At 39.6% G+C, this 13,880-nt stretch overlaps 1 protein-coding gene across 4 annotated transcripts; it reads right to left on the bottom strand.

Annotated features, from left to right (window-relative positions):
* Nucleotides 1-1,061: 1,061 nt before the first annotated feature.
* LOC110062675 (oxidative stress-induced growth inhibitor 1-like) lies at nucleotides 1,062-13,701 on the bottom strand. Of its 4 annotated transcripts, XM_089297626.1 has the most exons (5): nucleotides 9,589-9,664; nucleotides 8,778-8,949; nucleotides 4,694-4,771; nucleotides 3,917-4,050; nucleotides 1,062-3,264 (listed from the first exon to the last, which is right to left on the bottom strand). In XM_089297626.1, the coding sequence occupies exons 3-5, from the start codon at nucleotides 4,737-4,739 to the stop codon at nucleotides 1,981-1,983; spliced, it is 1,464 nt and encodes a 487-aa protein (XP_089153752.1). In that variant the 5' UTR covers nucleotides 4,740-4,771; nucleotides 8,778-8,949; nucleotides 9,589-9,664; the 3' UTR covers nucleotides 1,062-1,980. The 4 variants fall into 4 exon arrangements, with proteins under 4 accessions (XP_089153752.1, XP_089153754.1, XP_089153753.1 ...); XM_089297628.1 differs by lacking the exons at nucleotides 8,778-8,949; nucleotides 9,589-9,664 and adding an exon at nucleotides 13,592-13,701; XM_089297627.1 differs by lacking the exon at nucleotides 8,778-8,949 and having other exon boundaries at nucleotides 9,589-9,685.
* Between the last annotated feature and the right edge of the window lie 179 nt (nucleotides 13,702-13,880).

The raw sequence follows: 13,880 nt of genomic DNA, 5'->3' as shown, positions 1-13,880 counted from the left end.
GGAACAAGATCGGGTAAAACATAATGAACAGTTACAACGGTTTTAGCTAGAATGGGCAGCCTGTGTCTAAATTTTATTGGCCCTTGGAGGTACCAATGCATTAAAAACTCTTTCCATATGAACAGTATTAATTTAATCGTAGGGCTGAATTTACAGACTTTGCCAAATACAAAAAATTTATAACAAATTGTTTGGAGTAATCAACCTAGGCCTACAACTTGCTTGAGAAGTTGTAGGTTTGATTTAAATGGAACTATTTGTATTTTAACCTTGTCAAATGCAGGGAAGTTCCACTGTCTAAATCAACCCTAGGATACACCTTTCTCGATATTCTGGAAAGGACAAGTAGCCAGTATGTATACTCCACCCAGTGACACCACTAGGGTATCAAGTTATGCCAAGTAAAATTGATGTACATTGTAACTCAACCTCATTCCCAGGGTCCCAGGGTCTCTCAGGATGAGAGACCCTGGGAACAAGGTTGGGTGCAGCCTTAACAGCTATAACTGTGCTACAGCTGGGCTGAGCAGCACAGTAACAACTACAACTGTGCTGAACAATACTGATACATAAACATGCCAAGTTTCACCCCTAAATGGTATGTTAATCATGCCTATTAGTCAATGCATAGGGGGTCCCTCCATCCTAAGCAGAGGGAGATCAGAATGCAGTTAAGAGTGCAAAAGGGAGGTTGAACCCTTGGGGAGGGGGGAGACTCCCACATGAAAAAGACAGGGGTGCTCATCATACCTTTTGAGGTTAAAAAAGCAGTTTTGGTACATCTTAGGGTGTTAAGTCTCAAAAGGTTGACGGCGTGAGCTTTTGCAGTACCTTTTAGGGTATTGAGCCAAAAAAATATGACAGGAGATAATGCGTTATGTAGGAATTGTTACCTCTTGGAGGAGAAAAAAAATTCAAGCCACACTCACAAAACAGGATTTTGGTACCACTTAGGGGTTCTTTACAAAATTTCCAACGAGCACTCAGTCCTTTTTATATGGGAGTTCCCCTCTCTACCCCGGGGGTAGAACTATTGAAAATCATGTTAATACAACAATAAGTAGTGACAAATCCAGTAATTTATTGACAAGTGTGACTCTGCCAAGCAATACATGACTGCTATAAATAATGACTGACATCTTTGAGCTCTTTTGTCTGCGATGAGTACTACAGACTGAGTACTACTACTCCTTGATCCCCCCCCCCCCCCCGCCCCCGAGAATTTTCTTTTCTTTCTTTCTTTTTTTTTTGAGTGGAAAAACATTAAATTTTATGCTACCTGGCTAGCAATGGGATAAAACTATTTACAGTAAACTTATTTTCCATGAATAGATTTTGATACTGAAAATTACACAAAACGGTCAAAATAATAAAAGAAGAGAAATTTGATACTCAAAGCTTAATGACCTATGAACTTGAAATAAACTCAAAGAAGTTTAAATGTCTAGAAAGGCAAGTGTTGGAGAACTGTTATATTCCTTGTTTTCTTTTTCCACAAAAAGTGTTGTTGCTACAAAAAACCTCGAGACTGAAAAGCTCTAGTGGGGTATTCAATATTAAAGTTAGCCATCATGAAATACAACTTACAATTTCATGCAGAGTATATAATTATAAAGGCTAACAAACTAGTAATTAGACTATTTTGAATATCTAGTTTTAAGGACAGACTGCCCCTTCCAAATGTATAATTTACGACCGAAGTACATTGAGGATTAGCGAATGGTATAATTTGGAGACACTAAAAAAAGAATTCTAGGTATGACTTATATGTTAGTGAATACACTTATTGTTTATATGGTGAAAAAAATAATTAGAGAGCATATAACCCTTTTCAGTTAAGACCTAACTGCCACTCCAGACAACACATTACATAAATTATATTACATTAATAGTCTTAATACTAGATACACCACCACTAATTCAATATGTATTTTTTTATACAACAAGTATTTACTGGTAAACAGTTGACAGTTCTTTGGGCTATTCATCTTCCCTCATAAGATGATTAGCGATACCCAAAGCACCACCAATTCCAAAGCGAACAAAGTTGTCACCAATTAGAGGTCCGACTGCAAACATCCCAGGTTCGTTCACAGCCTCGTAACTGAAAGGATTTATGTTGATTGGATTCTCTTTGCTGTCAATTTTCTTTGCGGAATTAGCTCCAAGTCCACTGATGCCATGTAAGAAAGAAAGATCTGGCATTGCACCAATTAACACAAAAACATTTGAGACCTTCTGTTTGAATAGAGTTCCATCTGCCTTCTTCAGAATGCACTCCTTGTCTTTACGGATCTCTACAAGAGCAGTTTTGGTATAAGCTGTGTACAAGGCATCCTTCCCGTATGCCGTTGTTACATCGCCCTTGATCATCTGACCCACTTTATAATACTCTGGATACACCACTCCCGGCAGCTGATTGTAAATTATTTTAGGATCATTTCCATTTCTGCGAATGGCATGGATGACAGGAACACCCTTGTTCCGAAGAGCTAAGACACAATCAGCCGCTGACAATCCGGCGCCGACTACAAGACAAGGATCCATTGAAAGGGCAGGCTCACTAAGTTCTCCTAAATACCTGTCAATAACATCCATCTTATGGTAAACAAATGGAAGATTTTCACCAGGTATGCCCAAGACCTTCGGGATACTGTTTCCTGTTGCCAGAACAACATTGTACGCGCGTACAACAAACATCTCTGGCATTTCAGGTAATGCACCCCTGACACCACGGATCTCCCAGCAGCCGTCTCGAGGAATGTTCGACTCTCTGCAGTGGCAGTTGGTACAGTCACTTTGATGTAAGTGCTTGACAGACAACACCTTGGCATCATTCCAAAAGTTTGATGCAATGTTAGTATTATTGACAAAATCCTTGTAATACTCAGCGATATGACTTGTTGTTGCCCGATCGTAGCTGTACCCATTGCTTTTCACCCCATTGGTAACAAGGCTGCATGGCTTCCTTACAGTGGAAGACCTATGAGCTCTTAGCCAATCTTGAAAATCACACCCCGGTAACTCGAGCCAGTTGTTAAGACTTAGCGTCAGTTGCGAGCCCTGCATGTGGTGCCAAGACCCGCCTGGAGGACCACTTCCCAGCACCAGATGTTTGACTGCTCGGTTTTCATTGTGGTGCCATTTGAGACATGAGCCCTGGTCTTTCCCGAGGTCAGCATTGGGACGTAGTAACTGGTCGAATAGCAGTGCAACAGGATTGAAGGAACGTCCTTCTAGGCCTTCACTCAAGTACTCTAAATCCTGAAAATAAAAAGTAACCATTCTTACATACATGTATTATATTATATTGGACTAAATAACCAAGCATAAGGACCATGCTAGGAATATATTGGTCCAAGGTCGAGTTAGGTCCATACACAAAAGACTAAAGGCTTTATGACATACACAATTGACACAGTAACCCCTGCTGGAACCCAGACCACTCAATTCATGGTCCTTTTTGTGCATATAGTACTATTACCAGTAGGATATTGTATGGTGAAATGGGTGATTCCAGAAAACATCCATACCTATACCATTTTGACATATACCATGGAATTCTGAGGACAAGGGAGGGTTCTTTGAACTGGAAATCCAAAGGCACGGAGGGCACTTTATTAGAATTCCTAAGCCATAGGTTTTTCTTTAGAGGGGAAAGAGGAGAGTATGAATGCACGAGCAAACTCATGACACAGCTGATGACCATGGAAAGAAAGATACAAGATGAGCATCGATTGTTTATGCATATGTTCACGTTCATTTACAGAAGAAAACCAATAAAATCTGGGGGCAAGATGGCGGGGGGGGGGGGGGGGGGAGGGGTTGTTAAAATGTTCATGCCGCCTGTGGTAAGGTGTGGATATTTTCTGGAAATATCACCCAATGATTATCTAGTAACAAGGATATCACTTACACTGTCCAGCAATGATTTTCCACACTCCTCATACAGTTTCTGGTCAAGAATGGTATTTGGGTGCTGGTGAGGAATGTAGTATGGCTCATTTCCAGATAACAGGTAAGACAAACTCAGTGCATTGGGACCATTTCCTTGAGTAACAATAGGAACATATTAATTATTAAACAAATGGAATGTGGAAAGGTGCATGTTCACTGAAAACTAATGAATAGTGACTTTTCCATTGTTGGGAGATCTTTATTTAGTTTGGATTCCTACAATGCAAAGCAACTTGAAGCCTCTGAAAACCTGACACCATGATGATAAACTGCTTATTGCATTGTTCCAAAAAATATTCCCCACAATAAAGGGTTTTTGGTTTAAACCCTCTGTCCCCTCCACCCACCCACCTACCCACCCACCCCCCCCCCCCCCCTAGCCTCTCCGTCTCTTTGGACATTTCCAGTTTTCGTTCATACTTTACCTTTCTCGGATAACAAACCAGTTAAAACTTGAAAACCTGCACACAATTTGAGTAGAGCTAAGGTGGGTTTCTGAAATATTCTGATCTAAATACACAATGCAGATTTGCATGTCTAAAAAGGAAATTACTGTTTGTTTTGTAATTCAAATAGCTAGAGCAGCATCAAGAATATTCTTGTCACCTTTAGTAACCTCACTTGACACTGGAGTTTTCTATGATACGTGTACATGTATGCATCTATTCACGTTAATAAACCTAAAAATAATTACCGTTACAGTGGCAATGATATAATATTATGATTTTCTGCTTACCGATCACGACAACTTCATATACTTGGTCGTATGAAAACAAAGACATTTGAATGACAGCTAGTTCACCTTCACTGCAAACTGTTTTCAATACAAACAAATATATTGAAAAAGATCTGTTAAATTAAAAGCTTAAAATATTTCAGAAACACTTAGTTGATGGACCAACAGATTTAAGCCTTATGTTTTTAAAATGAAAATGCCCAAAGCCCCCCTTGCCTGAACACATGAGTTATGTGGGAAATTTAAAAAGATGCAAAGATAGGGCAAAACAAAAAATAATACCACCAACAGACCGTATTCTAATTTGGCAGAATGAATCAGCAAAAATCGTTATCAACATGAAACTCATGCATGCGCTATTAACTTCAACGCTATAAGCTAACTGTGTGAGAAATTCATTTAAGATTCAAAATAAAACTTCGTATTATAGTAGAAATTCTCTTTCCTAAGCTCACATATTAAAGTATAAGCTTACAACTTTCGATATTTCAGTTTAAAACTGATTTAAAATATGGAGTGCTTTACCTCGAAAGAAATACATCATTAATTGATTACAACTTAGAGAACATAATTTTTAAAAACTTCAAACATGAAAACCTAAACTGTGAACTAATAGACGTTAAACCTTATAAAACGTAAGCTTAAGCTTAAGTTTGTCTATAGCGAAAATACCCCCGCACCGCGAGTCAGCTTGAAAACACACGAACTTGCAGCGCGCAGCTCTGCTCGTATTCGACCTGAGAATTTTTAGCGACGAATAACAGATAGATCACTAAACAACATTCAAGAAACATAACCTGGTGACGTTGTTAATGAAGTGAGCGAATTTTCTCCAGTTCACCGCTTACAAGTGTTATTCGAAACGTCCTCTGACAGATTTCAGCTTTTGCGGAACCACTACATTCAAACGAACTGTTATTCATCGTGCCATATTACTAGCTTACGCTCTTTCGGTGTTAGCTGCAAAGTTCGCCTACATGAAAGTGTTTTCAAAACGTACTCTTTAGTTGGAAGATCCTTTTTTTCAACACTTTTCCTACCTCGCTGTCACCGCAGTCTGTAAGCTTCGACGACGACAAGTGTAAAAGGACATAGTGAGCCAGCGCAGACAATTTTGTAACGCGTGAATTCTCCACACATTCCACTCTATTGTTTTGGTGTTTTTCACGTGTTCGGAGTTTTACTGGTTTCCTCTAGAGGTGACAGCTTGACATCGAAGGCGTGACAAAGGTGTTTCGACAAGAACAAAAAAGTTCTTTCCGAAGTTACCTGCAAGGTTATACACCCTTACTGAATTTTGTTATCACTGTTAGTAAATCAATATCGAGGTTTTGGTGCGTTTCTTGCAATCTCGTTCCCAGATTTCCATTCATTTACGCGAGCAAATTCGCGAGCAACACGTCTCAATATAGGTTGTTTTATGGTTACTGATCGTTACAGACTGACAATCTCACAGTTCTAAAAATTGGATAGGTTACAGATCTCGAGCTCCGTACTTTAAGAACTAGGCGTCGGTCTTCCCATAACTGAAACTCGGGAAGTTGAAAAATCTTGACGTTTTTAATAATAATTGGGTATGGAGGCTTCGGTTCATAGGCTATTATCTTAAAATTTGCGTTTTGTTATTAGCAGTACCTATAGACAGATTCGGCAAACGTGTTGCCACCCAATAAATATAGTTAATGATTGGAATAATTTATCTGAAGACGTTGCGGAGGCAGAAACTCTGAAAATTTTCAAGAACAGGCTCTGATGCCCTTTTTACTAATGTTTTAGGAAATTTTTGAACTTTTCGATGTGAATTTTTATCAGATGTGAATTTGCGTTTTCAGGATTATTTTAGGAGACAAACTCGAAAGGGAAAACCCCATACTGTCTCCTTTTCACCTTTCATTTCATTTCATTTGAATTTGAATTTGAATTGTGGAAAAACAGTTATCAGGTCATATGATGATTCATTTGGGAGGTTGTAATTGTTCTGTTTGTACATATTCTCAGCTATCAGCTGCGAGTTTTTCCAGGACAACGCCGATTTATATATTCTGGAAACGTATAGACTTAAGTTTTCTTACCGTTTCATTAAGAAGGATTTTCAAACTAATATGCAAGCGCAATCAGGCTACCGCTTTTCAACTTGAAACTTATTTCCCTAAGAACTGGTTGAGTTCTTTGCTGATCAATATCTTTTTTAATCAACTTATTCACTGAATACCGTTGACACTGAAAACAATGAAATTGTGAACCAATTATCTTTTCAGGTCGTGGCTCATTAAAGGCTGTCTTTGATCTTTTCGTTCTGTTGTGAGTTTTGCTACTTGATTCAGTTTTAGAAGTTGTTGGGTCTATATATTCCGATTAGTTTTCAGAAAATGGGGCCATATGGTTAGATTTCGTCAATAAAATCTGATCAGAGTGGATGGAATTAACAATGTACAGATAATCTTGCAACGCACTATAGCATCTTATTCAAGGGGGTGTAGATATACTCCTAATGTCCCTCTGATGGGCCACTGGGCTCCACTGCAGACTTACCCGCCTTAACTTATATCGTAAATTTGAAGAACACGATAATTTAATAGAGTCCGGCGAACCTCAGCTCCACTGACGCCCCCTACCCCCTTACAACGGCCACCTCTTTACAGCAGCAGCCCCTTCAGTTTTCGGTCCCGGCGGACACTCCATGGCATTCACTTTTTGTATCAGAATTAGCAGCAATTATACCCACACCGTTCACAATAAACATAAAAAGTATTAACGGTCAACGAAGACGAATCAATAAAGGCAACCTTATTTCAACACAGGGCCGTAACACGAGCGGAACCATCTCACGGGCTACAATTTTATGTCCAAGCAGATCAGTGATTTAGAAGACTGGTCGAAAATGCTATTTCAACGAGCACTACTAACAGACAGAAACGCCTGATCTGTCCTTTACTAAGGAAATTTTGATGTTTTCTGATTTAATTAGTATAAAGATTGTTTCAACTGAGCAGGATATAGAGACTGATGAGCAGTAGAGATATAAAATGCTTTTTAACTGGGTTTGAAACTTTGCAGATCATAAAAATGAAAGTAATATGATTTAATACTGAAACTTTCTTTCATTCTTGATTACCAATGGGTGTTTCTGACTAATTTCGATCAGAATGAAAGAACTCAGTACTAAAGCTCCTCACTAAAGCTCCGTGGCGGATCCAGACCGAGCTTGAGCTAAGGAGGAGAGGGGTGGGGGTTGTTTTGCTTGCCCTGCCGGCTTTTCTTCCTTCTGCAATTTTGGAAAAAATAAAGGGGGGCCCTCCTCTAGATCCACCACTGAAGCTTACATGGGTTTACATGATTTACACTACGGTAACTTAGCAGCAACCCCGACGTCGATGGACAGCCACCAGCTAGTCGCATATAATTCGATCTGATTTCAGTACCGTGTAAGTCCCCGCCGTACGCAGCTGTACCCAGTCAGCGGCTAAAGTTGAAAACTAGCTGGTGAATGTCCATCCTTTTAGATTAAACCAGCTTTTTAATATCTACTTCGCACTAAGCGCAGGATCAAGGGATCGCGTCGCATATAATTCGGTCTGATTTCAGTACCAAGTAAGTCCCCGCCGTACGCTGTACCCAGTCAACGGCTAAAGGCGACGCGATCCCTTGATCCTGCGCTTAGTGCGAAGTAGATATTAAAAAGCTGGTTTAATTTAAAAGGGCACAGATCAAAGCTGTCAGCCACTGAAAAACTGACTGAGAGTGACGTATGCTCGTCATGGGAGACAAAACTTCGAGTCTTCGTGTAGAGCTGAACTTTACTGCCAAGCACGTTCTAATCAGTTCAGTCGCAAAGAGCTACTTTTAAGCAGCATTTCTGAAGTGTTTATAACGAATTTAAGGTCCAAACCGGTCCAAACTGAAAACTCAAGTGCTGGAGGGGAAATACATATTTGACCAAACCCGAAGCAATTATGATAAATGCTATGTTTTGTTGACTCGGCGAGAACCCTTTTGCTATTAAATATTTCAGTTTACCCTTGAAAACGTTAAATTGTGGCAGCAACACAATATAAAATATAACTTGAATGTTCACCAGCCTTACATTTGTTGTACACCGGACTTGAAGGTTACTTGACTCTCTACTTCACTAACTCTGTGGTCCTCTGTCTTTGACCGTGTTTTCAAAACGCACACTTCTTCGTCGTCACTGATCCGTTTATCAAAACAACTGGTAAAATAGAGTATAGGTTTGATTTCACTTTCCAACCAGTCAGCTATAATTAAACGAAGTGTAATTTTAGAGAATTGCACGTCTTGGAAATACGTGGATGGACTCCTTAATAAGAAATCCTATATAAGCGGCTCGAGGTGTCTCCGGCAGGAATATACTGTTAGATATGATGTTTACGTCAAAACACTCGAAGCAAGTTGCAAAGAATATCAGTAGCCGCCATTTAGAAATATTTGCTGGGTTGTTCTGTTTTTGGAGAGATCGTTGCACTATCATTTGCTTTCTACGGACAAGAAATATCTCGAGTTAATTCTTTCGAATAATTACTTTCTGTGCATCAGCAACACCCTTTCGGGAAAAACTGTTCCGCCTTGCGCAACGAAAAATGTTTCAGCTGGTTTTTTATGCGTTCCTAGATGCCTGATTGTGCACACAACTGAGAAAATTATCTGCAGAATTACATTTCACCCCGCAGCCGTAAAAAAAGCAGGCTCCCAGTTTATGTTTTCTCTGGATTATTAAGACGCATACTAGTGCTGTCATCTTCTCGACATCCCGTTAACCCTCCTAATTGATGTTGCGAATCGTTACAAACGTTTTTAGTTCCATACTAACTAGTAAGGGCTATCCTAACTCTTTTACCTAAATTAGAACATTTAGAAAGATCACAGATGCAACTAACCTCACTCGGTTTGCCTGTGTTGTAAACCACTGGCCCCGGCGCACTGACTAAACCGCAAATCGTGCAGACTGAGATACTGAGACAATTGTGCGTGCGGGGAATGCTCGGAATTTGTTGAGTCATTACCTGTTCTTAAGCCGTAAGGGCAAATATCGTATATATATCAACCGTGTCGCTTCATTGTAATTCAAACAAAAGGCAAATAAAGCAGCTTTGCGACTGACAGCTCCGTGAAAAACGTGACTTTATTTCATTAGCGATTTCTTACACGCTAGTTTTGAAGAGCGCAATTTGAACGCTTGAGATGTTCCTTGACTACAGTGACAGTCAGGTCCAGGGCTCTTGCGATTTAGTTATAACCAAACTAGAAAAATAATAAAAAGTAGACGCCCTTTTCACGCAAATGCCAGACTGAGATCTAACTTTTAAAGCGACAGTTAGTAAAAGAGTAATATCGTATGCGTTAATTTTAATGATATATTTGTGAAGGTATTCTACAAAACTGACAACAGAATTGATGAGGGATCGTGCCAATATCGTTTCAACGACTAAACGATCTTTCTTGTATAGCAACATTTTCAATATTACGTCATGTTTTTAATGTCCAACCATACCTAACTCACCGGGACCCTGTTCGCGGGCTAATATTAAACGTGTGGTTGAATTTATATGATGACAAAAATAATTGGACGCTTAACATGGCTTTTAACTGCCGGTAAAGATGCACTGTTGCGTTACATTGAGCCTCGATTTCAGTTCCTAAACAAAGCAAGTGCAACGAAAATGAAAATCTGGGGCTTTCAGTGCACGTACGAGTAGGTTGTGGGGGGGGGGGCGGGGGGGGGAGCGCTTAATCAGCGATGTACAAACGCAGGCAGATGCGAGGGTATCCCTGCTTTCCATATCTCTTTTTTCAAACCGTACAAGAAGCTGCAAAATCTACATTCTCGACCGGACTTTGAAAAACTGTACTATCGTTCACAGGGTCCCTCCTGTCTGCCCCTCCTGAGCGAGCTGACTAGAACAGGTGACTATCGGCGAAAACAAAGTTCCTGGTAACCAGAACGCGTTCTTGAAGGCTTTCTCAGTGTTGTTTAGCCGCGTAAACGTTTATATGAACCTTCTCTAGAAAAATAATAATAATTTAAACGAGCATTTTGCATGTATATAGAAATTTTCCATCTAGTCATGAATTGCTGCATTGTAATTTTGCCTTTTAAAATTGTGATTTTATATTGAACACTTAATGACTGGTCCCTTGGGCAACAATGAATTTTGTTTCCCTCGAATCTCAATGTTTCCCTCGACGAAATTTCTAAAAAAAGAAAAAGAAGAGATAAAAACGAACGTCCACGTAGAACAGACTTACTTTTCTAGCCCTCACACATATATTATCAAACACTTGAATGGGCCGATTACGGTTTGTTGTAAGCCGTCGATCGAAAAGAACTTTTCAAATGTCGTGGGACGTTGTCGTCCCCAGGATCGTCTCATTTTCTTACTCAGTGGAGCCTAGGTACGAGATGTTTTAATACATATGATCTGCCAAAAACAGTAAGTGAAAATCATGCAAGTAAAGGCTTTTATTTTCCCTCATTCTTCCAAGCTTGCCATAGAGACCGTGATTCTAAGGTTTCATCGAAATGTTCACAATTAGTAATGCCGTGAAAATTCAACGACACACATTCGCCATTAACATTCGGGGCCAAAGAAATATTTAGGTCCCACAGAATCCTATCGTCTACTCTGTGGTGTTCTGATTCATCCGGTTTTAAAAGAACTTGGAACGTTCTGAGCTGGGTTCTCGGGCCAAATATAAAGAAACATTTTGTAATTTTTTTTTTCAGCCACGCCTTTGCATGAAGTCATTCAAATCCACTTGTTGATTCACTGACAATCAACAACGCGTGTTAAACAAACGAGACGCGGCTTACCTACAAATTAAATATTTGCTTTAAACCAAAACGACTTTTTTTAATCAAGGTGTGTTTAGATTTTAAAAACTTATACAAAGTTGTTACAAGCTACTCTGTGCCAAAAGCCGTTCGTCTGATTTTTTTTTTAACTCCACGAGATATAGAATCTAAACGAATTGATCAGTTCTAGCTTAGCCTCTTATTTTGAGCATCTCATCAATTCAAGCTTAGTTCAGCTCAGTGGAGTAAACGCATTCATCCTTTAGCTATCTTTCTTCTCGTAAACATTCTTCAAGAATATATCAGGTGATAAAATCCACTTCGGCGGTGTCATCTCGATTGATTGATTGATTGATTGATTGATTGATTGATTGATTGATTGATTGATTGATTGATTGATTGATGGCGTAGTGAGGTGAAGTTTCTCTGTTTCATAAGATTGTCATGCACCTATTGCTTTAAAATTTGGCTTTTGCCAGAACTGTATAAAATAAGACTGAATTACTCAGTTTCTGTGTGCCGTATATAATTCTATGCCAAAGTTCTTGAATGCTTGCTTGCTCGCTATTCTAGAGAGGTTAGCTTTGATGGATAAAGGTCCAAAATATCGAGCTTAAGGTTACACTGTGAGCCATTTGATAGTCTTTCAATTTTATTTGACTGCAATTTGTAGGGGATGTAATGGCTTACAATTTTAGTCAACTTGTTTGGACATGCAGGCAAAGAGTAACTCAGTTATATATCACGAAGCCTATATAAAATTAACCCAGAGGTCCATCGCTCTGATAAATAAACTAAACTTGTGTTCCAGATTATAATTAAAGTCCACGAAATGAAAGCTTTTTGCGCAATTGGACTACGGGAGCTAGCGAGCTTGTAATATCCGAATACGATTAGCTTAATAACGATATATACCCTTCCCTTCGGCAGTGAGTGGGCTGTGAAATTCCTCACTTGATTCTCGTTTGACGGTCAAAGTTTTGGCTAGTTCGTCATTGACAGTTGGCCCACCCATAGAGACCCTCTTTTTGTAGACCCACCTTAATTCCACGAGCTAGAATTTTTGATTACGAATACTATAATCATCAGCCGACGCTATCTGAAGTCCATGTTCTGTGACCAGTCAAATGAAAGAGATTTACGCTACTATGGCTAAAATTTACCACCAACCAGTATGAATGAGTATCTATTGCATTGCAAATCACCAAGCTCACAAGCATCTCAGTCTCAATGTACACCACGTTTCTCCAAGGTCCAATATACTGAATTTCTCAAATGAACGCTAACAAAGGATGCCGCGTCTAGCTAACCGCAAGAAGCTCATATATTGGGCGTGACTATTTTTTGGAATAACTGAACCGATAACGGTTGCTGAATACATAATGAGTTAACAGGTACTTTATGAATAAGAGATCAATCTATTCAGCAAAGGAAATCCCACTCAGGTATGGCCGTGAAATATCTAGTCTACACTGCGAAAAAAGGCCTAAGCCCGCCATTATCACGGAAGTCGTCGCCTGAACAAAGACCACAATTATCTTGGGCCGGCTTTTTCACTAGTTGTCTATCCTTTTAAGAACCTTTGTGCATGATTACATGCACATTTTAAAGAACACTGACTGGTGGTTACATTTAGGCGGTAGATAACTTTAATACCACTTAAACAGACTACTGAATACGAGCACTTCACTTGTGTCCTAGTACAAATTCCCATCCGACTGAATTTTTTTTTCAAACGCATTAGGGCTTGACCCAATTAACGTGTTCAAGTGTACAACATTCTCAAAGATTGAAGTACGGCCAACCCGAAAATGCAGAGGTTGAGCGGGCAGCCTGTTCATACATCACCGAATTTAGCAGTTTTAACTCTATTTGAACTTGGATGATAATGTATGTGTTAATGATTTCATGTAGAATCATTTAAACTACCGTAGGAGGGGGAAATCTAGTATATGCCCTGATCCATTGCGGTACTGACGCGCTTGAAGAACTCATGGAATTACTTGAAATCTAGCGTTAGTGGAAATTAATATACATTGCACACGTGCGCAAGTCGCAGATAAATATCACTGTAATACTGCAATTACCTTAATCCGGCGTGAGTGAAATAATGGTATATTATATCCCTCTTGGCTCTCTGAGTTTTTATATATTTACCGTCCGGTCAGTTCAACCTTCAGTGCTGGTCCCAGATCAGCGTAAGCTGCTAAACACCAGCGGCCTACATTTTAAGCGTTTGATATAGGCTCCAAGCCAAAATTTATCGAACCTCAGCGTTGGCAAAGCCACATATGTTGTTCAGAAACTGTCTGCTTCAGCAGGTGGCAAAGGCTGGTACTTAACGCCCACGTGCGCTTTTCAGCGGTTACCTGTGAA

The sequence above is a fragment of the Orbicella faveolata genome, unplaced genomic scaffold, assembly GCF_042242905.1.
Source record: "Orbicella faveolata isolate gen_17 unplaced genomic scaffold, um_ofav_v1 contig_3, whole genome shotgun sequence".
In the NCBI taxonomy this organism is placed as follows: Eukaryota; Metazoa; Cnidaria; class Anthozoa; order Scleractinia; family Merulinidae; genus Orbicella; species Orbicella faveolata.
The sequence above is the reverse complement of the archived record's forward strand: the minus strand, read 5'-3'. Positions and strand labels throughout refer to the sequence as shown.